General features: G+C 54.7%; 7 protein-coding genes across 7 annotated transcripts; all 7 read right to left on the bottom strand.

Annotated features, from left to right (window-relative positions):
• Positions 1-847: 847 nt before the first annotated feature.
• On the bottom strand, positions 848-5261 carry LOC122152674 (feather keratin-like). The gene is made up of 2 exons (XM_042786090.1): positions 4952-5261; positions 848-993 (listed from the first exon to the last, which is right to left on the bottom strand). The coding sequence occupies exon 1, from the start codon at positions 5259-5261 to the stop codon at positions 4953-4955; it is 309 nt and encodes a 102-aa protein (XP_042642024.1). The 3' UTR covers positions 848-993; position 4952.
• LOC122152673 (feather keratin 1-like) lies at positions 987-1303 on the bottom strand. The gene has a single exon (XM_042786089.1). The coding sequence runs from the start codon at positions 1301-1303 to the stop codon at positions 995-997; it is 309 nt and encodes a 102-aa protein (XP_042642023.1). The 3' UTR covers positions 987-994.
• A 3613-nt stretch (positions 5262-8874) lies between the features above and the next one.
• LOC122152694 (feather keratin 1-like) lies at positions 8875-9213 on the bottom strand. Its single transcript, XM_042786144.1, has one exon. The coding sequence runs from the start codon at positions 9211-9213 to the stop codon at positions 8899-8901; it is 315 nt and encodes a 104-aa protein (XP_042642078.1). The 3' UTR covers positions 8875-8898.
• A 5589-nt stretch (positions 9214-14802) lies between these two features.
• LOC122152702 (feather keratin-like) lies at positions 14803-15197 on the bottom strand. The gene has a single exon (XM_042786211.1). The coding sequence runs from the start codon at positions 15195-15197 to the stop codon at positions 14877-14879; it is 321 nt and encodes a 106-aa protein (XP_042642145.1). The 3' UTR covers positions 14803-14876.
• A 3017-nt stretch (positions 15198-18214) lies between these two features.
• Positions 18215-18529, bottom strand: LOC122152684 (feather keratin-like). Its single transcript, XM_042786130.1, has one exon. It carries the CDS (start codon positions 18527-18529, stop codon positions 18215-18217), a length of 315 nt encoding a protein of 104 aa, XP_042642064.1.
• A 3014-nt stretch (positions 18530-21543) lies between these two features.
• Positions 21544-21858, bottom strand: LOC122152710 (feather keratin 1-like). The gene has a single exon (XM_042786291.1). It carries the CDS (start codon positions 21856-21858, stop codon positions 21544-21546), a length of 315 nt encoding a protein of 104 aa, XP_042642225.1.
• Positions 21859-25707: 3849 nt separating this feature from the next.
• On the bottom strand, positions 25708-26471 carry LOC122152696 (feather keratin-like). The gene has a single exon (XM_042786169.1). The coding sequence runs from the start codon at positions 26469-26471 to the stop codon at positions 26157-26159; it is 315 nt and encodes a 104-aa protein (XP_042642103.1). The 3' UTR covers positions 25708-26156.
• Positions 26472-27521: the final 1050 nt, after the last annotated feature.

Raw genomic sequence — 27521 nt, 5'->3', positions numbered from 1 at the left:
TGGAAGAGTGGCAATCGTTTTTCAGTGTGAGAGTGGTCAAAGAGTGAAACTGGTTCTGCAAAGAAGTGCTACAGTGCCATCCCTGGAGATACTGAAAACTTGACTGGCCATGTTTGTTGACAGCCTGCTTGAGCTGGCCCTGCTTGAGCCGCTTGGGTTGAAGCAGATGATCTTCAGAGGTAGCTTGGCACCCAGTGATTCTTTTTGCTTTGATTGTGCTTGTTGTGGTGACCAGAGAGTTGTGCTGGGGAAAAGGGTTGGTCAGGTGTGTGTAGCCATGGGGAAGCTATGTTAAGGGCATGTCTAGAAATGCATAGCGTGTCCGAGCCTTTCTGCAGGCAAGTGAAGGGCTTGTGTCATGGGTGGGAAGCCCCCCGCTTCCAGTTTGTGTTGTTGTCCTTGCTGGAGAGATCCTCGCTAAGAGTTGTTGTGTAGCGCTTTTGTACTCATTCTGATGGCCTGTTGAGCCCTGGCTTTAGGTGGGTGAGGTTGGAAGAGCCTTGGGAGAAGAAAGAAAGAGGAGGCTTGTTTGGGTGGTTTGCAGGAGAACTTTATTGAGGGAAAAACACAGGGAAAAGACAGGAGTGCCGAGTGGAAGAGAGCCGATCTGTGGTGGAAGTACAGCGACCACAAGCCGAGGTCCCTTGTGCAGTTGATGTTGCCAGATCTCTGAGGTCTTCCCGCCCTGCAGTAGGAGTACCTCACTGGAGCTCCAAGTGGGCTTTGGCTTGTGAGAAGGTGTTTGCAGTGGAGAGCAGCAGACATAGCAGAAGGGGCGATGCAAAGAAGACAGTTGGAGAAAAGGAGAAGTTACATGGGCCAAGTTTCAAGGCAGCCGGGGCTCCCCCTTCCCTGTTTCTTTTCATGGTGCCTTGAGAGGAGGAGCCATGGAGGGTGAGCCCATGTGCCAGCAACAGCCCGGAGCTGCGTCCTCAATCGATGCCGTGGCTTGCAGGGTGTGGGTGGTTGGTGTCAGGGGTGGTGGTGAGGGCCCTTAGCAGGGGTAGCAGCCCCTTCCAGCGCCGAAGCAGCCCAGGCCGCCCAAGCCGTAGCCGAAGCCGAAGCCTCCGGAGGAGACGGGCACTCCCTGGGAGCTGAGGACGTTGCCCACGGCAGCCGATGAGGAGGATCCGACGGCGGTGCTCTGGGGGAAGGAGCTGAGGATGGGTCCTGGCAGGGTGACGAGCACGGCGGGAGGCTGGATGACGACGCGGGAGTCCTCGCACTGCCTGACACAGGGCTCGTTGCAGCTGTTAGCCAGCGGGGTGGGTCCGCAGGGGCGGCAGAGGTCGGAGCAGGCCATGGCTGTGGTGTGGAGGGGCCCTGGAAGAGAGGGGGGTGAGAAAGCGGAGGGGCGGTGGTGCAGGAGGGCGAGGGAGTGGGGAGGCGTGGTGTGGGGCTGTGGGGAGCGTGGCTGCGGGGAGGCGTGAGGGCTGCTGAGGCTGGGGCCAGCAGAGCGTGCTGGAAGAGCCGGGCCAGGCAGGCCAGGAGAAGGAGGGGAAGGGGGTTGAGGCTCACCTTGTTGAGCGCGGAGGAGAAGGCGTCAGGAGAAGGGTGTGAGGGAGAGAGGCGCTGGGCCGGCTTTTATGCGGGTGCCCAAGGGGCGGGACAGCCTTTGCGCGTGACGGCATTTTGCAGCAGGCGGCTCTTGTGTGCCACGACCTCGCCAAGAATGAGGTGGGGTGTGTTTCCCTTCCCGCAAAACTCTGTTTCGTGTCCTTCTCTTGAGGACGTGTCCTTCTGACCCTGGCGGCAACTTTTAAGTGCGAGTAATAGAGGAAAATTGCATTAATGTTGGTTCTTTGTGTCAGAGCATTTGCTAGATGTCGCCGAAATGTAGATGTGCTTGTCAACAATGAGGTCAACCCAATGCATTCGTGTGTTGTGGCTTGCGGTATGTTGTGTAATGGGGTCTGCAGTTCCTCATAGCCCTGGAAACCTGGTCTGGTCTTTGCAGTTGTGTCAGGCACAAGACATTGACCCTGCCATGGCGTTCAGTCCCTCCCCTCCTCACCGCCAGCTCACCAAGACTCTGTTTAGACCCGGCCTTTCCTGTCAGCTGCTCTGTGTGTGTTTCTTTTTGCCCCTCTGGCTTGTAAGGCTGTGGCTGGGAGGAAGGCGGCTGCCTGTTTGGGCTTGCAGCCCCTTGGGGCCGTCCCTGGGGGTGGCAGTGCCAGCAGGCAGAGGAGGGCTGTTTGCGAGAGCAGGCCGTTGGCCTGGCAGCCCTGGTTCAGAGCTGGCAAGCCCTGTGCTGTCGGGAGGCCTGCCCTGCTCCCCAAAGGATTGGGTTGGCCCCTCCGGAGCAATCTCCTCGCAAGGGCTGGTAAGTTTTCAGCCTGGGCTCTGGTGTCATGTGTCCAAAAAAGAGCAATAAAGCTGGTGAAGTGTCTAGAGAAGAACAATGAATGAGGAATGCTTCAAGCAACTTGGCTGCTTTAGTTTCCCGAAAAAGAAAGTTGTGCAGGGATGTTATTTCTCTGTACAACTGCTTGAATGAAGGTTGTATGGAGGTGTCTGTCAGTCTCTTATTTCTAGTAACGAGAGATAGAGGAGGAAACAGCCTCCAGTTATGTCCAGGGAGCTTTGCATTGGATATGAGGAACAATTTGTGCACCTAGAGTGTCATCACGCCCAGCAGGACATGCTGGGGGTAGAAAGGCTGGAAAACAGCTTTTCTGAACCCTGCTTTGTGTTGCTGCTTGGGAGAACGAGCTGACTGCAAGGTATCATTGTGCTGTCACGTCTGAAGGGGGCAAGTGTCTCCAGGGTGTCGTTGGGAATAGCATTGGCAGGAGGCTGGGGAGGTGATCCTGTACTCTCTGCAGGGTTGGTGGGGTCCCATGTGGTGTCCTGTGTCCATTGAGGGCTCCCCCATGGAAGAAGGACGTGGACTTAGTGGAATAAGGTAAGTGCTGGGCCACCCAGATGCTGAGAGCAGTAGAGCATCTTTACTATGAGGGGAAGCTAAATGATCTTGGCGGGTTTTCAGGCAGGAGTCAAGGCCATGCTGGGAAGATGTCATCAGTGTGTCGAAATCGCAGGTGGGAGGGCAGAAGGGCAGAGGAGTGAGAATCTTCTTACGTGTGCCCATGGATAGTGCAAAGGTGAATGGACAGAGGTGCAAAGATGTGCCATTTCCTTGGAAGGGAAGGCAACCCTTTTTTGGTGTGAGAGTGGTCAAAGAGTGAAACTGGTTGTGCAAAGATGTGCTGAATTCCCATCCTTGGAGACACTGAAAACCTGTGTGGACGTGTTTATGGACATCGTGCTCGATCTGGCCATGCTTGAGGAGGTTGGGATGGAGACGTTGAGCTCCGGAGGTTCCTTGCACTCTCAGTGATTCTTCTTGCTGTGATTTTCTTTGCTTTGATGGCCAGAGTTGTGATGAGGAAGGGAGTGGTTCAGTGGGAGCAGAATGAAGCCCTCATAGTTCAACGGAGATGGTTAGCGACCTGCTAGAGCGCTTGGACATGCACAAGTCTAAGGGAACAAAAGTGGTCCACCCACGGGCATTGAAGGAGGTGTTGGATGTGCTCTGCAAGCCACTTTCAAGCACTTCTCAGCACTCCTTGGCTAACCGGGTAGGTCCCAGCTGACTGGAGATTAGCAAAAGTGAGGCTCATGTGCAAGAAATGCTGGATCGAGGATGTGGGGAACTACAGTCCTGTGAGTGTGACCTCAGTGCCAGGCAAAGATATGGAGCAGATCATCTCGAGAGCCTTCACTCGGCACCTACAGGGCAACCAGGTGATCAGGCTCGGTCAGCATGGTTTTATGAAAGGCAGGTCCTGCTTGACTATCCTGATCTCCGTCAGTGAGAGGAGAGGAGAGGAGAGACGTTGGATGTTCTTTCCTGCAAGTTAGTAAAGCACTTGATGCTGTTTCCTACATCATTCTCCTGGAGAAACTAGCTGCTCAGGGCTTAGACTGACATACTGTTTGCTTGGTAGAGAACCGGCTGGATGTTTGTGCCCTAAGAGTTGTGGTGAACGGAGTTAAATCCAGTTGGTGGCCAGTCACAAGTGGTGTTGGCCGTGGCTGAGAGTTTGAGCCAATTTTCTTGAATAGCTTTATCAGTGATCTGGAGGATGGGATAAAGTGCACCCTCAGTAACATTGCAGACATCAACAAGTTGGGTGGGAGTGTCGATCCAGTAACAAGTGATACGATGAAAGGAAACGGCCTCACGTTGTGCCAGGGGAGGGTTAGATTGGATATTAGGAAACATTTCTTCAAGAAAAGTTTGCGAGGCATTGGAACTGGCTGCCTTTAGAATTAGTTGAGTCACCATCCCTGGAGTTATTTAAATGCTGTGTCGATGTGTTGTTCAGGGATGTGGATTAGTGGTGGACTTGGTAGCATTAGATTAACGAGTTTGGACTCGATGATCTTAAGAGACACTTCCATCTAAATTGTTTTATGGTGGTGTGTGTTGTTGTTGTTGCTAAGGACATACTCGATAGGTGAGGCCTTGCAGCCCATTTCCACTCAGCCCAGTGTGTTCCTGAGCCCTGTCTTTGTGTTGGGTGAGGTTGGAAGAGCCTTGGGAGAAGAAAGGAAGTGGAGGCATTGCAAGCTGGGATGCAGGAGAATTTTATTGAGAGAAAAAACCAGAGAGAATGCAGGATCGCCGAGTGGAAGGGAGCTGGTCTGATGGAGAAGTACGGCGACCATCAGCCAAGGTCCCTTGCATGCAGTAGATCACCCAGCTGTTCCTGTTCTGCAGTGGGAGCATCCCACCAGAGGCCTTGATGGCCTTTCTCTGCTGAGAAGGTGTTTGCAGCGGAGAATATTGGACATAGCAGGAGTGGCGATGCAAAGAAGACAGTTGGAGAACAGGAGGAGGTACATGGGTCATGTTTCCAGGAAAGCGCAGCTACCCCATCCTTGCTTCCTTATTTAATGCATAGAGAGGAGGAGCCGTTGATGTTGAGCTCATGTGACAATGCACCTTAGCAGGGGTAGCAGCCCCTTCCGGCGCCGAAGCAGCCCAGGCCGCCCAAGCCGTAGCCGAAGCCGAAGCCTCCGGAGGAGACGGGCACTCCCTGGGAGCTGAGGACGTTGCCCACGGCAGCCGATGAGGAGGATCCGACGGCGGTGCTCTGGGGGAAGGAGCTGAGGATGGGTCCTGGCAGGGTGACCACCACGGTGGAAGGCTGGATGACGACGCGGGAGTCCTCGCACTGCCTGACACAGGGCTCGTTGCAGCTGTTAGCCAGCGGGGTGGGTCCGCAGGGGCGGCAGAGGTCGGAGCAGGCCATGGCTGTGGTGTGGAGGGGCCCTGGAAGAGAGGGGGGTGAGAAAGCGGAGGGGCGGTGGTGCAGGAGGGCGAGGGAGTGGGGAGGCGTGGTGTGGGGCTGTGGGGAGCGTGGCTGCGGGGAGGCGTGAGGGCTGCTGAGGCTGGGGCCAGCAGAGCGTGCTGGAAGAGCCGGGCCAGGCAGGCCAGGAGAAGGAGGGGAAGGGGGTTGAGGCTCACCTTGTTGAGCGCGGAGGAGAAGGCGTCAGGAGAAGGGTGTGAGGGAGAGAGGCGCTGGGCCGGCTTTTATGCGGGTGCCCAAGGGGCGGGACAGCCTTTGCGCGTGACGGCATTTTGCAGCAGGCGGCTCTTGTGTGCCACGACCTCGCCAATAATGAGGTGGGGTGTGTTTCCCTTCCCGCAACGCTCACTTTTCATGTCCTTTTCTGGAGGACGTGTACTCGTGACACTGGAGGCAACTTTTAAGTGCGAGTAATAGAGGAAAAATGCATTAATGTTGGTTCTTTGTCTCAGAGCATTTGGTAGCTGTTGCCGAAATGTAGATGTGCTTGTCAACAATGAGGTCAACCCAATGCATTCGTGTGTTGTGGCTTGCGGTATGTTGTGTAATGGGGTCTCCAATGCCTCACAGCCCTGTCAACCTGGTCTGTTCTTTGCAGTTGTGTCAGGCACGAGGCATTGACCCTGCCATGGCGTTCAATCCCTCCCCTCCTCACCGCCAGCTCACTAAGCCTCTCTTTAGACCCGGCCTTTCCTGTCAGCTGCTCTGTGTGTGTCTTGTTACCCATCTGGCTTGTAAGACTGTGGCTTGGAGAAAGGCGGCTGCCTGTTTGGGCTTGCAGCCCCTTGGGGCCGTCCCTGGGGGTGGCAGTGCCAGCAGGCAGAGGAGGGCTGTTTGCGAGAGCAGGCCGTTGGCCTGGCAGCCCTGGTTCAGAGCTGGCAAGCCCTGTGCTGTCGGGAGGCCTGCCCTGCTCCCCAAAGGCTTGGGTTGGCCCCTCCGGAGCAATCGCCTCGGCAAGGGCTGGTAAGTTTTCAGCCTGGGCTCTGGTGTCATGTGTCCAAAAAAGAGCAACAAAGCTGATGAAGAGTCTAGAGAAGAAGAATTAATGGGGAATGCTTCAAGCAACTTGGCTGCTTTAGTTTCCCAAAAAAGAAAGTTGTGCAGGGATGTTATTTCTCTGTACAACTGCTTGAATGAAGGTTGTATGGAGGTGCCTGTCAGTCTCTTATTTCTAGTAACGAGAGATACAGGAGGAAACAGCCTCCTGTTGTGTCCAGGGAGCTTTGCATTGGATATGAGGAACAATTTGTGCACCTAGAGTGTCATCGCGCCCAGCAGGACATGCTGGGGGTAGAAAGGCTAGAAAGCAGCTTTTCTGAACCCTGCTTTGTGTTGCTGCTTGGGAGAACGATCTGACTGCAAGGTATCATTGTGCTGTCACGTCTGAAGGGGGCAAGTGTCTCCAGGGTGTCATTGGGATGATCATTGGCAGGAGGTTGGGGAGGTGATCCTGTACTCTCTGCAGGGTTGGTGGGGTCCCATGTGGTGTCCTGTGTCCATTGAGGGCTCCCCCATGGAAGAAGGACGTGGACTTAGTGGAATAAGGTAAGTGCTGGGCCACCCAGATGCTGAGAGTAGTAGAGCATCTTTACTATGAGGGGAAGCTAAATGATCTTGGTGGGTTTTCAGGCATGAGTCAAGGCCATGCTGGGAAGATGTCATCAGTGTGTCGAAATCGCAGGTGGGAGGGCAGAAGGGCAGAGGAGTGAGAATCCTCGTATGGGTGCCCATGGACAGTGCAAAGGTGAATGGAGAAGGCTGAAAAGATGTGCCATTTCCTTGGAAGGGAAGGCAACCCTTTTTTGGTGTGAGAGTGGTCAAAGAGTGAAACTGGTTGTGCAAAGATGTGCTGAATTCCCATCCTTGGAGACACTGAAAACCTGTGTGGACGTGTTTATGGACATCGTGCTCGATCTGGCCATGCTTGAGGAGGTTGGGATGGAGACGTTGAGCTCTGGATGTTGCTTGCACTCTCAGTGATTCTTTTTGCCGTGTTTCTCTTTGCTGTGATGGCCAGAGTTGTGAGGAGGAAGGGAGTGGTTCAGTGGGGAGCAGAATGAAGCCCTCATAGTTCAACGGAGATGGTTAGCGACCTGCTAAAGTGCTTGGACATGCACAAGTCTGTGGGAACAAAATGATCCACCCACGGGCATTGAAGGAGGTGTTGGATGTGCTCTGCAAGCCACTTTCAAGCACTTCTCAGCACTCCTTGGCTAACCGGGTAGGTCCCAGCTGACTGGAGATTAGCAAAAGTGAGTCTCATGTGCAAGAAAGGCTGGATCGAGGATGTGGGGAACTACAGTCCTGTGAGTGTGACCTCAGTGCCAGGCAAAGATATGGAGCAGATCATCTCGAGAGCCTTCACTCGGCACCTACAGGGCAACCAGGTGATCAGGCTCGGTCAGCATGGTTTTATGAAAGGCAGGTCCTGCTTGACTATCCTGATCTCCGTCAGTGAGAGGAGAGGTGTTGGATGTTCTTTCCCTGCAAGTTAGTAAAGCACTTGATGCTGTTTCCTACATCATTCTCCTGGAGAAACTAGCTGCTCATGGCTTGGACTGACATATTGTTTGCTTGGTAGAGAACCGGCTGGATATTTGTGCCCTAAGAGTTGTGGTGAAGGGAGTTAAATCCAGTTGGTGGCCAGTCACAAGTGGTGTTGGCCGTGGCTGAGAGTTTGAGCCAATTTTCTTGAATAGCTTTATCAGTGATCTGGAGGAGGGGATAAAGTGCACCCTCAGTAACATTGCAGACATCAGCTAGTTGGGTGGGAGTGTCGATCCAGTAACAAGTGACACGATGAAAGGAAAAGGCCTCCAGTTGTGCCAGGGGAGGGTTAGATTGGATATTAGGAAACATTTCTTCACTGAAAAGTTACGAGGCATTGGAACTGGCTGCCTTTAGAATTAGTTGAGTCACCATCCCTGGAGTTATTTAAATGCTGTGTCGATGTGTTGTTCAGGGATGTGGATTAGTGCTGGACTTGGTAGCATTAGATTAACGGTTGGACTTGGTGATCTTAAGAGGCACTTCCATATAATTTGTTTTATGGTGGTGTGTGTTGTTGTAGTTGCTAAGGTCATACTCGATAGGTGAGGCCTTGCAGCCCATTTCCACTCAGCCCAGTGTGTTCCTGAGCCCTGTCTTTGTGCTGGGTGAGGTTGGAAGAGCCTTGGGAGAAGAAAGGAAGTGGAGGCATTTCAAGCGGGGATGCAGGAGAATATTATTGAGAGAAAAAACCAGGGAGAATGCAGGATCGCCGAGTGGAAGGGAGCTGGTCTGATGGAGAAGTACGGCGACCATCAGCCAAGGTCCCTTGCATGCCGTAGATCACCCAGCTGTTCCTGTTCTGCAGTGGGAGCATCCCACCAGAGGCTTGATGGCCTTTCTCTGCTGAGAAGGTGTTTGCAGCGGAGAATATTGGACATAGCAGGAGTGGCGATGCAAAGAAGACAGTTGGAGAACAGGAGGAGGTACATGGGTCATGTTTCCAGGAAAGCGCGGCTACCCCATCCTTGGTTCCTTATTTAATGCATAGAGAGGAGGAGCCGTTGACATCAAGCTCGTGTGTCAAGGGCCCTTAGCAGGGGTAGCAGCCCCTTCCGGCGCCGAAGCAGCCCAGGCCGCCCAAGCCGTAGCCGTAGCCGAAGCCGAAGCCTCCGGAGGAGACGGGCACTCCCTGGGAGCTGAGGACGTTGCCCACGGCAGCCGATGAGGAGGATCCGACGGCGGTGCTCTGGGGGAAGGAGCTGAGGATGGGTCCTGGCAGGGTGACGAGCACGGCGGGAGGCTGGATGACGACGCGGGAGTCCTCGCACTGCCTGACACAGGGCTCGTTGCAGCTGTTAGCCAGCGGGGTGGGTCCGCAGGGGCGGCAGAGGTCGGAGCAGGCCATGGCTGTGGTGTGGAGGGGCCCTGGAAGAGAGGGGGGTGAGAAAGCGGAGGGGCGGTGGTGCAGGAGGGCGAGGGAGTGGGGAGGCGTGGTGTGGGGCTGTGGGGAGCGTGGCTGCGGGGAGGCGTGAGGGCTGCTGAGGCTGGGGCCAGCAGAGCGTGCTGGAAGAGCCGGGCCAGGCAGGCCAGGAGAAGGAGGGGAAGGGGGTTGAGGCTCACCTTGTTGAGCGCGGAGGAGAAGGCGTCAGGAGAAGGGTGTGAGGGAGAGAGGCGCTGGGCCGGCTTTTATGCGGGTGCCCAAGGGGCGGGACAGCCTTTGCGCGTGACGGCATTTTGCAGCAGGCGGCTCTTGTGTGCCACGACCTCGCCAATAATGAGGTGGGGTGTGTTTCCCATCCCACAACGCTCACTTTTCATGTCCTTCTCTTGAGGACTTGTACTCGTGACACTGGAGGCAACTTTTAAGTGCGAGTAATAGAGGAAAATTGCATTAATGTTGGTTCTTTGTTTCAGAGCATTTGCTAGATGTTGCCAAAATGTAGATGTGCTTGTCAACAATGAGGTCATCCAATGCATTCGTGTGTTGTGGCTTGCGGTATGTTGTGTAATGGGGTCTCCAATTCCTCACAGCCCTGGCAAACTGGTCTGGTCTTTGCATTTTTGTCAGGCACAAGGCATTGACCCTGCCATGGCGTTCAGTCCCTCCCCTCCTCACTGCCAGCTCGCTAAACCTCTCTTTAGACCCGGCCTTTCCTGTCAGCTGCTCTGTGTGTGTCTTGTTGCCCCTCTGGCTTGTAAGGCTGTGGCTGGGAGGAAGGCGGCTGCCTGTTTGGGCTTGCAGCCCCTTGGGGCCGTCCCTGGGGGTGGCAGTGCCAGCAGGCAGAGGAGGGCTGTTTGCGAGAGCAGGCCGTTGGCCTGGCAGCCCTGGTTCAGAGCTGGCAAGCCCTGTGCTGTGGGGAGGCCTGCCCTGCTCCCCAAAGGCTTGGGTTGGCCCCGCCGGAGCACTCCCCCGAGCCGGGGCTGGGAAATTTACAGTGTGGGCCTTGGCGTGATGCATCCAAATTAGAGCAGTGAAGCTGCTGAATGGACTATAAAAGAAGAATAAAGGGGGAATGCTTGAAGGAACTTTGGGTAGTTTGTTTCCATAAAAGGAAGACGGAGGGGAGACGTTATTGCTGTGTACAGCTACTTGAATGAAGGTTGTACGGAGGTGCGTGTCAGTCTCTTATTATTAGTAATGAGTGATAGAGGAGGAAACAGCCTCCAATTGTGCCCGGGGAGCTTTGGATTGGACATGAGGAACAATATGTGCACCCAGAGAGTTATCAAGCTGTGGAGAAACTTGCGCAGGGAAATGGTGGAGTCCCCATCCCAGGAGGGATTTAATAGACATTTAGATGTGGCGCTCAGAGACATGGATTAGTGGCGGACTAGTAGTGTGAAGTTAACTGTTAGACTTGATTATGTTAAATGTCTTTTCCAAAATAAAGTATTCTGTGATTGCACATGGGACAGCCTGAAAGTATAAGGGAGTTTCTGGAGAGCCCATGAGTGTGGTGAGAGGCAGAGGGGGAGTGGGAGAAGCAGGAAGGGGCGGCTGGTGAGCCAGGGCCTTTGGGGACTTTCCTTGGGATGAGTGCCAAAGGCTGAGGCCATTTCTCTTTGCAGTGTCCAATGGAAAGAGAGTTTGGAGATTTCCAAGGGGAGTTGGAGGCAAGCATGCAGCACGCGGCTGCAGAGCCGAGGCCCTGGTGGTGGTGGACGCGTGGTGAAGGTCTAGAGGAATGGCAAGGTGTTTCCCAGCTGAGTCCAGGAGAGTGTTTTGCAGGATTTTGTGTTCAAACGGTCTTTGTGTATGAGGGAGATGAATCTTGGCAGGAAGGACTGCTTTGTGACAGGATGGACGTATGTCCTGGGGGCTTGAGGTGTCACAGCGATGAATGCTGCGGGAGCTGGCTGGAGTCCTTGAGAGAGCACACCAAGTAGCTTGGAAATGTGATGGTGCCTGGGAGTAGTTCCTGATGGCTGGAGGAGAGGTTATAGGGCTCATGTATTGAAGCAGATTGGAAAGGAAGATTCAGGAAGGTAGAAGCTGGTGAGGCTGGCCTTGCTCCTGTGGCAAGTGATCTTGAAAATCCTCCCAGAAAGCAGTGCCAGTCCCAGGAAGGACAAGAAGCTGATGCAGAGCTGTCAGTGTGGATTTACAAAGGGGAAATCATGCTTATCCGGCATCTGTGTCCTCTATATTGAAGTGACTCACTTTGTGGATGAGGAGGGCGCCGTGGCTGGTGTTTACCTCGCCTGTTTAGTGAGGCCTTTGACTATTTCTGCCCTTGCCCATTCCTAGACAAGCCAGGAAAGTATGGGTTGTGTAAGTGGCTGAAGGGCTGGGTCCAGCAGCTTGTGATGAGTGTCCCAAAGTCCAGATGCAGGCAAGTCTCAAATGGCGTAGCCCAGGACTGGCATCCATGGGGCCAACACTGTTCAACATCCTCATCAAATGACGTGGGTGGTAGTACACCGTGCTGCCTCAGGAAGTTGTCAGATGATGCAAAACCTGGAAGAGAGTCTAAGCCAACGGATGGTTGTGCCGCCATTCAGAGGTAGCTGGAGAATGAGGCAGAGGGGAATCTCTGGGAGTTGAAGATGCAGAAATGCGAAGGCCTGCATCTTTGTGGTGAATAATGCTGGGCAGCAGGGCATGCTAGGGGTAGAGAGGCTGGAAAGCAGCTTTACTGAACCCTGCTTTGTGTTGCTGGTTGGGAGAACGAGCTGGATGCTGTGGTATCATCACATCGTCTTGGCAAAAAACGCCAAGTATCTCCAGGATAGCGTTGGGAAGAGCGTTAGCAGGAGGTTGGCGGAGGTGATCCTGAGCTCTCTGCAGGGGTGGTGAGGCCCCATGTGGAGTCCTGTGTCCATTGAGGGCTCCCCTGTGGAGGAGGGATGTAAACTTAATGGAACGAGGTGAGTGCAGGGCTCTCACGAGACGCTGAATGGACTGGAGCATCTTTGCTATGAGGGGAAGCTGAGAGAGCTGGGAGTTTTATCAGGCAGGATTCAAGACTGTGCCAGGGAGATATCATCAGTGTGTCTAAATCCCAGATTGGAGGGCAGATGGACAGAGGAGTGAGAATCTTCTTACGTGTGCCCATGGATAGTGCAAAGGTGAATGGACAGAGGTGCAAAGATGTGCCATTTCCTTGGAAGGGAAGGCAACCTTTTTTTCCGGTGTGAGAGTGGTCAAAGAGTGAAACTGGTTGTGCAAAGATGTGCTGAATTCCCATCCTTGGAGACACTGAAAACCTGTGTGGACATGGTGCTGGACATCGTGCTCGAGCTGGCTGTGCTTGAGCAGGTTGGCATGAAGTAGATGATCTCCAGAGGATCCTTGCACACCGTGAGATTCTTTTTGGTGTGACTGTCTTTGATGTGATGTCCAGATTACTGCTGAGGCAGGAAGTGGGTCAGCGGGGAGCAGAATGAAGCCCTCATAGTTCAATGGAGATGGTTAGCGACCTGCTAGAGCACTTAGACACGCACATGTCCATGGGGCTGTGTTGGATCTGTCCAAGCATATTGAGGGGTCTGGTAGATGTGCATCATCAAGCCACTTTCAAGCACTTCTCAGCACTCCTGGGGTAAACAGTTACACCCATGTTGACTGGAGATTAGCAGAACTGAGGCTCGTGTACAAGAAAGGCTGGAAAGAGGATGTGGGGAACTAGAGTCCTGTGAGTGTGACCACAGTGCCAGGCAAAGATATGGAGCAGATCAACCTGAGTGCCTTCCCTCAGCACCTACAGGGCAACCAGGTGATCAAGCTCAGTCAGCATGGTTTTATGAAAGGCAGGTCCTGCTTGACTATCCTGATCTCCCTCAATAAGAGGAGAGGCTTTGGATGTTCTTTACCTGCAATTTAGTAAAGCCTTTGATGCTGTTTCCCAGATCATTCTCCTGGTGAAACCAGCTGCTCGTGGTTTGGATTAGACATACTGTTTGCTTGGTAGAGAACCAGCTGGATATTTGTGCCCTAAGAGTTGTGGTGAATGGAGGTAAATCCAGTTGGTGGCCAGTCACAAGTGGTGTTGCCCAGGGCTGTGTGTTTGGGCCAATTTTCTTGAATAGCTTTATCAGCGATCTGGCGGAGGGGATGGCGTGCACCCTCAGTAACACTGCAGACATCAGCAAGTTGAGTGGGAGTGTTGATCTGCTTGAGGGTAGGAAGGGTTGACAGAGGGATCTGGACAGGCTGCATCGATGGGCCAAGGCCAATTGTATGAGGATCAACAAGGATCGGTGCTGGGTCCTGCAACTGGGTCACAACAACCCCCCTGCAATGCTCTAGGCTTGGGGCAGAGTGGCTGGAAAGCTGCCTGATGGAAAAGGACCTGCGGGTCTTGGTCAACAACCGTCTGAGTATGAGCCAGCAGTGTGCCCAGGTGGCCAAGGAGGCCAATAGTGTCCTGGCTTCTGTCAGGAACAGTGTGGCCAGCAGGACTAGGGAAGGGATCGTCCTGCTGTTCTTTAGTTACTGATGAGGCCGCCCCTGGAATACCGTGTTCAGTTTTGGGCCCCTCACTAAAAGAAGCCATTGAGGTGCTGGAGAATGTCCAAAGAAGGGCAAGGAAGCTGGTGAAGCGCTTAGCGAATGAGTCCTACAAAGAGTCACTGAGGGACCTGGAGTGGTTCTGAAGAACAGGAGGCTGAGGGGACCCTGATGGATCTCTGCAGCTACCTGAAAGGAGGTGACAGAGAGGTGGATGTTGGCTTCTTTTCCCAAGTAAGAAGTGATAGGATGAAAGGAAACAATCTCATGTTGTGCCAGGGGAGGATTAGATTGGATATTAGGAAACATTTGTTCATTAAAAAGGTTGCCAAGCGTTAGAACATGCTGCCCAGGAAATTTGTTGAGTCACCATCCCTGGAGGTATATAAATGATGTGTAGATGTGCTGTTAACAGATGTGGTTTAGTGGTGGACTTGGTAGTGTTAGGTTAACAGGTGGACTCGATGATCATAACAGCCTTTTCCAACCTGAATGATTCTAAGCTGGTGTCTACTGTTGCTGTTGCTGGGGACATACTCGATAGGTGAGGTCTTGTAGCCCCTTTCCACCCATGCCAATGGGTTGCAGAGCCTTGGCTTTGTGCTGGGTGAGGTTGGAAGAGCCTTGGGAGAAGAAAGAAAGAGGAGGCTTGTTTGGGTGGTTTGCAGGAGAACTTTATTGAGGGAAAAACACAGGGAAAAGGCAGGAGTGCCGAGTGGAAGAGAGCCGATCTGTGGTGGAAGTACAGCGACCACAAGCCGAGGTCCCTTGTGCAGATGATGTTGCCAGATCTCTGAGGTCTTCCCGCCCTGCAGTAGGAGTAGCTCACTGGAGCTCCAGGTGGGCTTTGGCTTGTGAGAAGGTGTTTGCAGCGGAGAGCAGCAGACATAGCAGAAGGGGCGATGGAAAGAAGACAGTTGGAGAAAAGGAGAAGTTACATGGGCCAAGTTTCAAGGCAGCCGGGGCTCCCCCTTCCCTGTTTCGTTTCATGGTGCCTTGAGAGGAGGAACCATGGAGGGTGAGCTCATGTGCCAGCAACAGCCCGGAGCTGCGTCCTCAATCGATGCCGTGGCTTGCAGGGTGTGGGTGGTTGGTGTCAGGGGTGGTGGTGAGGGCCCTTAGCAGGGGTAGCAGCCCCTTCTGGCACCGAAGCAGCCCAGGCCGCCCAAGCCGTAGCCGTAGCCGAAGCCGTAGCCGAAGCCTCCGGAGGAGACGGGCACTCCCTGGGAGCTGAGGACGTTGCCCACGGCAGCCGATGAGGAGGATCCGACGGCGGTGCTCTGGGGGAAGGAGCTGAGGATGGGTCCTGGCAGGGTGACCACCACGGTGGAAGGCTGGATGACGACGCGGGAGTCCTCGCACTGCCTGACACAGGGCTCGTTGCAGCTGTTAGCCAGCGGGGTGGGTCCGCAGGGGCGGCAGAGGTCGGAGCAGGCCATGGCTGTGGTGTGGAGGGGCCCTGGAAGAGAGGGGGGTGAGAAAGCGGAGGGGCGGTGGTGCAGGAGGGCGAGGGAGTGGGGAGGCGTGGTGTGGGGCTGTGGGGAGCGTGGCTGCGGGGAGGCGTGAGGGCTGCTGAGGCTGGGGCCAGCAGAGCGTGCTGGAAGAGCCGGGCCAGGCAGGCCAGGAGAAGGAGGGGAAGGGGGTTGAGGCTCACCTTGTTGAGCGCGGAGGAGAAGGCGTCAGGAGAAGGGTGTGAGGGAGAGAGGCGCTGGGCCGGCTTTTATGCGGGTGCCCAAGGGGCGGGACAGCCTTTGCGCGTGACGGCATTTTGCAGCAGGCGGCTCTTGTGTGCCACGACCTCGCCAATAATGAGGTGGGGTGTGTTTCCCTTCCCGCAAACCTCTGGTTTGTGTCCTTCTCTTGAGGACTTGTACTCGTGACACTGGAGGCAACTTTTAAGTGCGAGTAATAGAGGAGGAAAAATGCATTAATGTTGGTTCTTTTTGTCAGAGCGTTTGGTAGATGTTGCCAAAATGTAGATGTGCTTGTCAACAGTGAGGTCATCGGGATGCATTCGTGTTGTGGCTTTGGGTGTGTTGTGAAGAGGGGTCTCCATTTCCTCGCAGTCCTGGCAGACTGCTTTCGGATTTGTAGATTTGCCAGACATGAGGGGCTGACCCTACCATGACGTTCCGTCCCTCCCCGCCTTATGCCAGCTTGCTAAGTGTGTCTTTAGGCCTGGCCTTCCCCGCTGGCTGAGATCCATGAGGTTGCCTGCCCCTCGGTCTTGTAAGGCTGTGGCTGTGAGAAAGACGGCTTCCCTTTTGAGCAGTTCCTGATGGCTGGAAGAGAGCTTATAGGCCTGATCTATTGAAGCAGACGAGGATGGAAGATTTGGGAAAGTAGAAACTGTTGAGACTGGCCTTGCTGCTGTGGCAGGTGATGTTGGAAATCCTCGCAGAAAGCACTGTCAGTCCCAGGAATAAAAAGAAGCTGGTGCGGATCTGTCAGTGTGGATTTACAAAGGGGAAGTCACAGTTGACCAACCTCCATGTCCTCTATATTGAAGTGACTCTCTTGGTGGACAAGGATGAGAGCCGTGGCTGGTGTTTACCTCGCCTTTTTTTGTTAAGCTTTGACGCTTTCCCCCCTTGCATGTTCCTAAACACACTGAGAAAGTATTGGTTGCGAAAGTGGCTGAAGGGCTGGGCGCAGTGGCTTGTGATGAGTGTCCCAAAGTCCAGATGCAGGCAAGTCTCAAATGGCGTAGCCCAGGACTGGCATCCATGGGGCCAACACTGTTCAACATCCTCATCAGTGGCGTGGGGAGTGGGACGACGTGCTGCCTAAGGAAGTTGTCAGATGATGCAAAATCTGGAAGAGAACCTAAGCCAATGGATGGTCGTGCTGCCATTCTGAGGGAGTCTGGAGAATGAGGCAGAGGGGAATCTCTGGGAGTTCAAGAGGCAGAAATGCAAAGGCCTGCATCTGTGTGGTGAATAGCACAGGGCATCTGGACATGCTGGGGGTAGAGAGGCTGGAAAGCAGCTTTACTGAACCCTGCTTTGTGTTGCTGGTGGAGAATGACCTGACTGCGAGGCATCACTGCACCATTACGGCAAAAGAGGCCAAGTATCTCCAGGGCGGCGTTGGGAAGAGCGTTGCCAGGAGGTTTGGGGAGGTGATCCTGTACTCCCTGCAGGGCTGGTGAGGCCTCACATGGAGTCCTGTGTCCATTGAGGTATCCCCTGTTGAAGAAGGACATGGACTTAGAGGACTGAGGTGAATTCAGGGCCATTGAGACTCTGAAGGGACTGGAGCATCTTTGCTATGAGGGAAACTGAGAGAGCTGAGAGCTTTTTTCATCTGGGAGGCAATGCTGTGCCGGGGAGATGTCATCAGTGTGTCTAAATCCCAACTGGGAGGGCATGTGGAAACGGCAGTGAGACTCTTCTTATGGGTGTGCATGACCAGGATAAGGGAGAATGGAGAAATCTGAAATGACCTGCCGTGCCCGTGGAAGAGTGGCAATCGTTTTTCAGTGTGAGAGTGGTCAAAGAGTGAAAGTGGTTCTGGAAAGAAGTGCTGAAGTCCCATCCCTGGAGATACTGAAAACTTGACTGGCCATGTTTGTTGACAGCCTGCTTGAGCTGCCCATGCTTGAGCCACTTGGGTTGAAGCAGATGATCTTCAGAGGTAGCTTGGCACCCAGTGATTCTTTTTGCTTTGATTGTGCTTGTTGTGGTGACCAGAGAGTTGTGCTGGGGAAAAGGGTTGGTCAGGTGTGTGTAGCCATGGGGAACCTATGTTAAGGGCATGTCTAGAAGTGCGTGCATAGCATGTCCGAGCCTTTCTGCAGGCAAGTGAAGGGCTTGTGTCATGGGCGGGAAGACCTCCGCTTCCAGTCTGTGTTGGTGTCCTTGCTGGAGAGATCCTCGCTAAGAGTTGTTGTGTAGCGCTTTTGTACTCATTCTGATGGCCTGTTGAGCCCTGGCTTTAGGTGGGTGAGGTTGGAAGAGCCTTGGGAGAAGAAAGAAAGAGGAGGCTTGTTTGGGTGGTTTGCAGGAGAACTTTATTGAGGGAAAAACACAGGGAAAAGACAGGAGTGCCGAGTGGAAGAGAGCCGATCTGTGGTGGAAGTACAGCGACCACAAGCCGAGGTCCCTTGTGCAGTTGATGTTGTCAGATCTCTGAGGTCTTCCCGCCCTGCAGTAGGAGTACCTCACTGGAGCTCCAAGTGGGCTTTGGCTTGTGAGAAGGTGTTTGCAGCGGAGAGCAGCAGACATAGCAGAAGGGGCGATGCAAAGAAGACAGTTGGAGAAAAGGAGGAGGTACGTGGGCCAAGTTTCAAGGCAGCCGGGGCTCCCCCCTTCCCTGTTTCTTTTCATGGTGCCTTGAGAGGAGGAGCCATGGAGGGTGAGCCCATGTGCCAGCAACAGCCCGGAGCTGCATCCTCAATCGATGCCGTGGCTTGCAGGGTGTGGGTGGTTGGTGTCAGGGGTGGTGGTGAGGGCCCTTAGCAGGGGTAGCAGCCCCTTCTGGCACCGAAGCAGCCCAGGCCGCCCAAGCCGTAGCCGTAGCCGAAGCCGAAGCCTCCGGAGGAGACGGGCACTCCCTGGGAGCTGAGGACGTTGCCCACGGCAGCCGATGAGGAGGATCCGACGGCGGTGCTCTGGGGGAAGGAGCTGAGGATGGGTCCTGGCAGGGTGACCACCACGGTGGAAGGCTGGATGACGACGCGGGAGTCCTCGCACTGCCTGACACAGGGCTCGTTGCAGCTGTTAGCCAGCGGGGTGGGTCCGCAGGGGCGGCAGAGGTCGGAGCAGGCCATGGCTGTGGTGTGGAGGGGCCCTGGAAGAGAGGGGGGTGAGAAAGCGGAGGGGCGGTGGTGCAGGAGGGCGAGGGAGTGGGGAGGCGTGGTGTGGGGCTGTGGGGAGCGTGGCTGCGGGGAGGCGTGAGGGCTGCTGAGGCTGGGGCCAGCAGAGCGTGCTGGAAGAGCCGGGCCAGGCAGGCCAGGAGAAGGAGGGGAAGGGGGTTGAGGCTCACCTTGTTGAGCGCGGAGGAGAAGGCGTCAGGAGAAGGGTGTGAGGGAGAGAGGCGCTGGGCCGGCTTTTATGCGGGTGCCCAAGGGGCGGGACAGCCTTTGCGCGTGACGGCATTTTGCAGCAGGCGGCTCTTGTGTGCCACGACCTCGCCAATAATGAGGTGGGGTGTGTTTCCCTTCCCGCAACACTCACTTTTCATGTCCTTTTCTGGAGGACGTGTACTCGTGACACTGGAGGCAACTTTTAAGTGCGAGTAATAGAGGAAAAATGCATTAATGTTGGTTCTTTTTGTCAGAGCGTTTGGTAGATGTTGCCAAAATGTAGATGTGCTTGTCAACAGTGAGGTCATCGGGATGCATTCGTGTTGTGGCTTTGGGTGTGTTGTGAAGAGGGGTCTCCATTTCCTCGCAGCCCTGGCAGACTGGTTTGGGATTTGTAGATTTGCCAGACATGAGGGGCTGACCCTACCATGACGTTCCGTCCCTCCCCGCCTTATGCCAGCTTGCTAAGCGTGTCTTTAGGCCTGGCCTTCCCCGCTGGCTGAGATCCATGAGGTTGCCTGCCCCTCGGTCTTGTAAGGCTGTGGCTGTGAGAAAGACGGCTTCCCTTTTGAGCAGTTTCTGATGGCTGGAAGAGAGCTTATAGGCCTGATCTATTGAAGCAGGCAAGGATGGAAGATTTGGGAAAGTAGAAACTGTTGAGACTGGCCTTGCTCCTGTGGCAGGTGATGTTGGAAATCCTCGCAGAAAGCACTGTCAGTCCCAGGAAGGACAAGAAGCTGGTGCGGATCTGTCAGTGTGGATTTACAAAGGGGAAGTCACAGTTGACCGACCTCCATGTCCTCTATATTGAAGTGACTCTCTTGGTGGAAAAGGATGAGAGCCGTGGCTGGTGTTTACCTCGCCTTTTTTTGTTAAGCTTTGACGCTTTCCCCCCTTGCATGTTCCTAAACACACTGAGAAAGTATTGGTTTCGAAAGTGGCTGAAGGGCTGGGCGCAGTGGCTTGTGATGAGTGTCCCAAAGTCCAGATGCAGGCAAGTCTCAAATGGCGTAGCCCAGGACTGGCATCCATGGGGCCAACACTGTTCAACATATACTCATCAGTGGCGTGGGGAGTGGGACGAAGTGCTGCCTAAGGAAGTTGTCAGATGATGCAAAATCTGGAAGAGAACCTAAGCCAATGGATGGTCGTGCTGCCATTCTGAGGGAGTCTGGAGAATGAGGCAGAGGGGAATCTCTGGGAGTTCAAGAGGCAGAAATGCAAAGGCCTGCATCTGTGTGGTGAATAGCACAGGGCATCTGGACATGCTGGGGGTAGAGAGGCTGGAAAGCAGCTTTACTGAACCCTGCTTTGTGTTGCTGGTGGAGAATGACCTGACTGTGAGGCATCACTGCACCATTACGGCAAAAGAGGCCAAGTATCTCCAGGGCGGCGTTGGGAAGAGCGTTGCCAGGAGGTTTGGGGAGGTGATCCTGTACTCCCTGCAGGGCTGGTGAGGCCTCACATGGAGTCCTGTGTCCATTGAGGTATCCCCTGTTGAAGAAGGACATGGACTTAGAGGACTGAGGTGAATTCAGGGCCATTGAGACTCTGAAGGGACTGGAGCATCTTTGCTATGAGGGAAACTGAGAGAGCTGAGAGCTTTTTTCATCTGGGAGGCAATGCTGTGCCGGGGAGATGTCATCAGTGTGTCTAAATCCCAACTGGGAGGGCATGTGGAAACGGCAGTGAGACTCTTCTTATGGGTGTGCATGACCAGGACAAGGGAGAATGGAGAAATCTGAAATGACCTGCCGTACCCGTGGAAGAGTGGCAATCTTTTTTCAGTGTGAGAGTGGTCAAAGAGTGAAACTGGTTCTGCAAAGAAGTGCTACAGTGCCATCCCTGGAGATACTGAAAACTTGACTGGCCATGTTTGTTGACAGCCTGCTTGAGCTGGCCCTGCTTGAGCCGCTTGGGTTGAAGCAGATGATCTTCAGAGGTAGCTTGGCACCCAGTGATTCTTTTTGCTTTGATTGTGCTTGTTGTGGTGACCAGAGAGTTGTGCTGGGGAAAAGGGTTGGTCAGGTGTGTGTAGCCATGGGGAACCTATGTTAAGGGCATGTCTAGAAATGCATAGCGTGTCCGAGCCTTTCTGCAGGCAAGTGAAGGGCTTGTGTCATGGGCGGGAAGACCTCCGCTTCCAGTCTGTGTTGGTGTCCTTGCTGGAGAGATCCTCGCTAAGTGTTGTTGTGTAGCGCTTTTGTACTCATTCTGATGGCCTGTTGAGCCCTGGCTTTAGGTGGGTGAGGTTGGAAGAGCCTTGGGAGAAGAAAGAAAGAGGAGGCTTGTTTGGGTGTTTTGCAGGAGAACTTTATTGAGGGAAAAACACAGGGAAAAGGCAGGAGTGCCGAGTGGAAGAGAGCCGATCTGTGGTGGAAGTACAGCGACCACAAGCCGAGGTCCCTTGTGTGCAGATGATGTTGCCAGATCTCTGAGGTCTTCCTGCCCTGCAGTAGGAGTAGCTCACTGGAGCTCCAAGTGGGCTTTGGCTTGTGAGAAGGTGTTTGCAGCGGAGAGCAGCAGACATAGCAGAAGGGGCGATGCAAAGAAGACAGTTGGAGAAAAGGAGAAGGTACGTGGGCCAAGTTTCAAGGCAGCCGGGGCTCCCCCTTCCCTGTTTCTTTTCATGGTGCCTTGAGAGGAGGAGCCATGGAGGGTGAGCCCATGTGCCAGCAACAGCCCGGAGCTGCATCCTCAGTGGATGCTGTGGCTTCCAGGGTGTGGGTGGTTGGTGTCAGGGGTGGTGGTGAGGGCCCTTAGCAGGGGTAGCAGCCTCTCCCGGCGCCGAAGCAGCCCAGGCCGCCCAAGCCGTAGCCGTAGCCGAAGCCGAAGCCTCCGGAGGAGACGGGCACTCCCTGGGAGCTGAGGACGTTGCCCACGGCAGCCGATGAGGAGGATCCGACGGCGGTGCTCTGGGGGAAGGAGCTGAGGATGGGTCCTGGCAGGGTGACGAGCACGGCGGGAGGCTGGATGACGACGCGGGAGTCCTCGCACTGCCTGACACAGGGCTCGTTGCAGCTGTTAGCCAGCGGGGTGGGTCCGCAGGGGCGGCAGAGGTCGGAGCAGGCCATGGCTGTGGTGTGGAGGGGCCCTGGAAGAGAGGGGGGTGAGAAAGCGGAGGGGTGGTGGTGCAGGAGGGCGAGGGAGTGGGGAGGCGTGGTGTGGGGCTGTGGGGAGCGTGGCTGCGGGGAGGCGTGAGGGCTGCTGAGGCTGGGGCCAGCAGAGCGTGCTGGAAGAGCCGGGCCAGGCAGGCCAGGAGAAGGAGGGGAAGGGGGTTGAGGCTCACCTTGTTGAGCGCGGAGGAGAAGGCGTCAGGAGAAGGGTGTGAGGGAGAGAGGCGCTGGGCCGGCTTTTATGCGGGTGCCCAAGGGGCGGGACAGCCTTTGCGCGTGACGGCACTTTGCAGCAGGCGGCTCTTGTGTGCCACGACCTCGCCAATAATGAGGTGGGGTGTGTTTCCCTTCCCGCAACGCTCCGTTTCTGTACTTCTGTTGAGGACGTGTCCTTCTGACCCTGGCGGCAACTTTTAAGTGCGAGTAATAGAGGAAAAATGCATTAATGTTGGTTCTTTTTGTCAGAGCGTTTGGTAGATGTTGCCAAAACGTAGATGTGCTTGTCAACAGTGAGGTCAACCCAATGCATTCGTGTGTTGTGGCTTGCGGTATGTTGTGTAACGGGGTCTCCCGTTCCTCACAGCCCTGGAAACCTGGTCTGGTCTTTGCAGTTGTGTCAGGCACAAGACATTGACCCTGCCATGGCGTTCAGTCCCTCCCCTCCTCACTGCCAGCTCGCTAAGCCTCTCTTTAGACCCGGCCTTTCCTGTCAGCTGCTCTGTGTGTGTTTCTTTTTGCCCCTCTGGCTTGTAAGGCTGTGGCTGGGAGGAAGGCGGCTGCCTGTTTGGGCTTGCAGCCCCTTGGGGCCGTCCCTGGGGGTGGCAGTGCCAGCAGGCAGAGGAGGGCTGTTTGCGAGAGCAGGCCGTTGGCCTGGCAGCCCTGGTTCAGAGCTGGCAAGCCCTGTGCTGCGGGGAGGCCTGCCCTGCTCCCCAAAGGCTTGGGTTGGCCCCTCCGGAGCAATCGCCTCGGCAAGGGCTGGTAAGTTTTCAGCCTGGGCTCTGGTGTCATGTGTCCAAAAAAGAGCAATAAAGCTGGTGAAGTGTCTAGAGAAGAACAATGAATGAGGAATGCTTCAAGCAACTTGGCTGCTTTAGTTTCCCGAAAAAGAAAGTTGTGCAGGGATGTTATTTCTCTGTACAACTGCTTGAATGAAGGTTGTATGGAGGTGCCTGTCAGTCTCTTATTTCTAGTAACGAGAGATAGAGGAGGAAACAGCCTCCAGTTATGTCCAGGGAGCTTTGCATTGGATATGAGGAACAATTTGTGCACCTAGAGTGTCATCACGCCCAGCAGGACATGCTGGGGGTAGAAAGGCTGGAAAACAGCTTTTCTGAACCCTGCTTTGTGTTGCTGCTTGGGAGAACGAGCTGACTGCAAGGTATCATTGTGCTGTCACGTCTGAAGGGGGCAAGTGTCTCCAGGGTGTCATTGGGATGATCATTGGCAGGAGGTTGGGGAGGTGATCCTGTACTCTCTGCAGGGTTGGTGGGGTCCCATGTGGAGTCCTGTGTCCATTGAGGGCTCCCCCATGGAAGAAGGACGTGGACTTAGTGGAATAAGGTAAGTGCTGGGCCACCCAGATGCTGAGAATAGTAGAGCATCTTTACTATGAGGGGAGGCTAAATGATCTGGGAAGGTTTTCAGGCATGAGTCAAGGCCATGCTGGGAAGATGTCATCAGTGTGTCGAAATTGCAGGTGGGAGGGCAGAAGGGCAGAGGAGTGAGAACCTTCTTATGGGTCCCCATGGACAGTGCAAAGGTGAATGGAGAAGGCTGAAAAGATGTGCCATTTCCTTGGAAGGGAAGGCAACCCTTTTTTGGTGTGAGAGTGGTCAAAGAGTGAAACTGGTTGTGCAAAGATGTGCTGAATTCCCATGCCTGGAGACACTGAAAACCTGTTTGGACGTGTTTATGGACATCGTGCTCGATCTGGCCATGCTTGAGGAGGTTGGGATGGAGACGTTGAGCTCCGGAGATTCCTTGCACTCTCAGTGATTCTTTTTGCTGTGATTTTCTTTGCTGTGATGGCCAGAGTTGTGATGAGGAAGGGAGTGGGCCAGTGGGGAGCAGAATGAAGCCCTCATAGTTCAACGGAGATGGTTAGCGACCAGCTAGAGCGCTTGGACATGCACAAGTCTGTGGGAACAAAATGATCCACCCACGGGCATTGAAGGAGGTGTTGGATGTGCTCTGCAAGCCACTTTCAAGCACTTCTCATCACTCCTTGGCTAACCGGGTAGGTCCCAGCTGACTGGAGATTAGCAAAAGTGAGGCTCATGTGCAAGAGAGGCTGGATCGAGGATGTGGGGAACTAAGCTCCTGTGAGTGTGACCTCAGTGCCAGGCAAAGATATGGAGCAGATCATCTCGAGAGCCTTCACTCGGCACCTACAGGGCAACCAGGTGATCAGGCTCGGTCAGCATGGTTTTATGAAAGGCAGGTCCAGCTTGACTATCCTGATCTCCCTCAATAAGAGGAGAGGCTTTGGATGTTCTTTACCTGCAATTTAGTAAAGCCTTTGATGCTGTTTCCCAGATCATTCTCCTGGTGAAACTAGCTGCTCGTGGTTTGGATTAGACATACTGTTTGCTTGGTAGAGAACCAGCTGGATATTTGTGCCCTAAGAGTTGTGGTGAATGGAGGTAAATCCAGTTGGTGGCCAGTCACAAGTGGTGTTGCCCAGGGCTGTGTGTTTGGGCCAATTTTGTTTAATAGCTTTATCAGCGATCTGGAGGAGGGGATGGCGTGCACCCTCAGTAACACTGCAGACATCAGCAAGTTGAGTGGGAGTGTTGATCTGCTTGAGGGTAGGAAGGGTTGACAGAGGGATCTGGACAGGCTGCATCGATGGGCCAAGGCCAACTGTATGAGGATCAACAAGGATCGGTGCTGGGTCCTGCAACTGGGTCACAACAACCCCCCTGCAATGCTCTAGGCTTGGGGCAGAGTGGCTGGAAAGCTGCCTGATGGAAAAGGATCTGCGGGTCTTGGTCAACAACCGTCTGAGTATGAGCCAGCAGTGTGCCCAGGTGGCCAAGGAGGCCAATAGTGTCCTGGCTTCTGTCAGGAACAGTGTGGCCAGCAGGACTAGGGAAGGGATCGTCCCGCTGTTCTTTAGTTACTGATGAGGCCGCCCCTGGAATACCGTGTTCAGTTTTGGGCCCCTCACTAAAAGAAGCCATTGAGGTGCTGGAGAATGTCCAAAGAAGGGCAAGGAAGCTGGTGAAGCGCTTAGCGAATGAGTCCTACAAAGAGTCACTGAGGGACCTGGAGTGGTTCTGAAGAACAGGACGCTGAGGGGACCCTTATGGATCTCTGCAGCTACCTGAAAGGAGGTGACAGAGAGGTGGATGTTGGCTTCTTTTCCCAAGTAAGAAGTGATAGGATGAAAGGAAACAATCTCATGTTGTGCCAGGGGAGGATTAGATTGGATATTAGGAAACATTTGTTCATTAAAAAGGTTGCCAAGCGTTAGAACATGCTGCCCAGGAAATTTGTTGAGTCACCATCCCTGGAGGTATATAAATGATGTGTAGATGTGCTGTTAACAGACGTGGTTTAGTGGTGGACTTGGTAGTGTTAGGTTAACAGGTGGACTCGATGATCATAACAGACTTTTCCAACCTGAATGATTCTAAGCTGGTGTCTATTGTTGCTGTTGCTGGGGACATACTCGATAGGTGAGGTCTTGTAGCCCCTTTCCACCCATGCCAATGGGTTGCAGAGCCCTGGCTTCGTGCTGGGTGAGGTTGGAAGAGCCTTGGGAGAAGAAAGGAAGTGGAGGCATGTGAAGCTGCGATGCAGAAGAACTTTATTGAGATAAAAAAACAGGGAGAATGCAGGAGCACCGAGGGGAAGGGAGCTGGTCTGATGTAGAAATATGGCAACCATCATCCGAGGTCTCTTGAGTGCATTACACATTCCAGAGCTCTGAGGTCTACCTTCCCTCCAGTGAGAGCAGCCCACCAAAGCCACCAAGTGGGCTTTGGCTTGTGAGAAGGTGTTTGCAGTGGAGAGTAGTAGACATAGCAGAAGGGGCGATGCAAAGAAGACAGTTGGAGAAAAGGAGGAGGTACATGGGCCATGTTTCCAGGCAGCCGGGGCTCCCCCTTCCCTGTTTCTTTGCATAGTGCCTTGAGAGGAGGAGCCATGGAGGGTGAGCCCATGTGCCAGCAACAGCCCGGAGCTGCGTCCTCAATCGATGCCGTGGCTTCCAGGGTGTGGGTGGTTGGTGTCAGGGGTGGTGGTGAGGGCCCTTAGCAGGGGTAGCAGCCCCTTCTGGCACCGAAGCAGCCCAGGCCGCCCAAGCCGTAGCCGTAGCCGTAGCCGAAGCCTCCGGAGGAGACGGGCACTCCCTGGGAGCTGAGGACGTTGCCCACGGCAGCCGATGAGGAGGATCCGACGGCGGTGCTCTGGGGGAAGGAGCTGAGGATGGGTCCTGGCAGGGTGACCACCACGGTGGAAGGCTGGATGACGACGCGGGAGTCCTCGCACTGCCTGACACAGGGCTCGTTGCAGCTGTTAGCCAGCGGGGTGGGTCCGCAGGGGCGGCAGAGGTCGGAGCAGGCCATGGCTGTGGTGTGGAGGGGCCCTGGAAGAGAGGGGGGTGAGAAAGCGGAGGGGCGGTGGTGCAGGAGGGCGAGGGAGTGGGGAGGCGTGGTGTGGGGCTGTGGGGAGCGTGGCTGCGGGGAGGCGTGAGGGCTGCTGAGGCTGGGGCCAGCAGAGCGTGCTGGAAGAGCCGGGCCAGGCAGGCCAGGAGAAGGAGGGGAAGGGGGTTGAGGCTCACCTTGTTGAGCGCGGAGGAGAAGGCGTCAGGAGAAGGGTGTGAGGGAGAGAGGCGCTGGGCCGGCTTTTATGCGGGCGCCCAAGGGGCGGGACAGCCTTTGCGCGTGACGGCATTTTGCAGCAGGCGGCTCTTGTGTGCCACGACCTCGCCAATAATGAGGTGGGGTGTGTTTCCCTTCCCGCAACACTCACTTTTCATGTCCTTTTCTGGAGGACGTGTACTCGTGACACTGGAGGCAACTTTTAAGTGCGAGTAATAGAGGAAAATTGCATTAATGTTGGTTCTTTGTGTCAGAGCATTTGCTAGATGTTGCCGAAATGTAGATGTGCTTGTCAACAATGAGGTCAACCCAATGCATTCATGTGTTGTGGCTTGCGGTATGTTGTGTAATGGGGTCTCCAGTTCCTCACAGCCCTGGCAAACTGGTCTGGTCTTTGCATTTTTGTCAGGCACAAGACATTGACCCTGCCATGGCGTTCAGTCCCTCCCCTCCTCACCGCCAGCTCGCTAAGCCTCTCTTTAGACCCGGCCTTTCCTGTCAGCTGCTCTGTGTGTGTGTCTTGTTGCCCCTCTGGCTTGTTAGGCTGTGGCTGGGAGGAAGGCGGCTGCCTGTTTGGGCTTGCAGCCCCTTGGGGCCGTCCCTGGGGGTGGCAGTGCCAGCAGGCAGAGGAGGGCTGTTTGCGAGAGCAGGCCGTTGGCCTGGCAGCCCTGGTTCAGAGCTGGCAAGCCCTGTGCTGTGGGGAGGCCTGCCCTGCTCCCCAAAGGCTTGGGTTGGCCCCTCCGGAGCAATCGCCTCGGCAAGGGCTGGTAAGTTTTCAGCCTGGGCTCTGGTGTC

This window comes from Tyto alba, unplaced genomic scaffold (assembly GCF_018691265.1).
Source record: "Tyto alba isolate M040663 unplaced genomic scaffold, T.alba_DEE_v4.0 Super-Scaffold_9, whole genome shotgun sequence".
Classification (NCBI taxonomy): Eukaryota; Metazoa; Chordata; class Aves; order Strigiformes; family Tytonidae; genus Tyto; species Tyto alba.
Note: the sequence above shows the minus strand (reverse complement) of the source record. Positions and strands in the feature narration are given on the sequence as shown.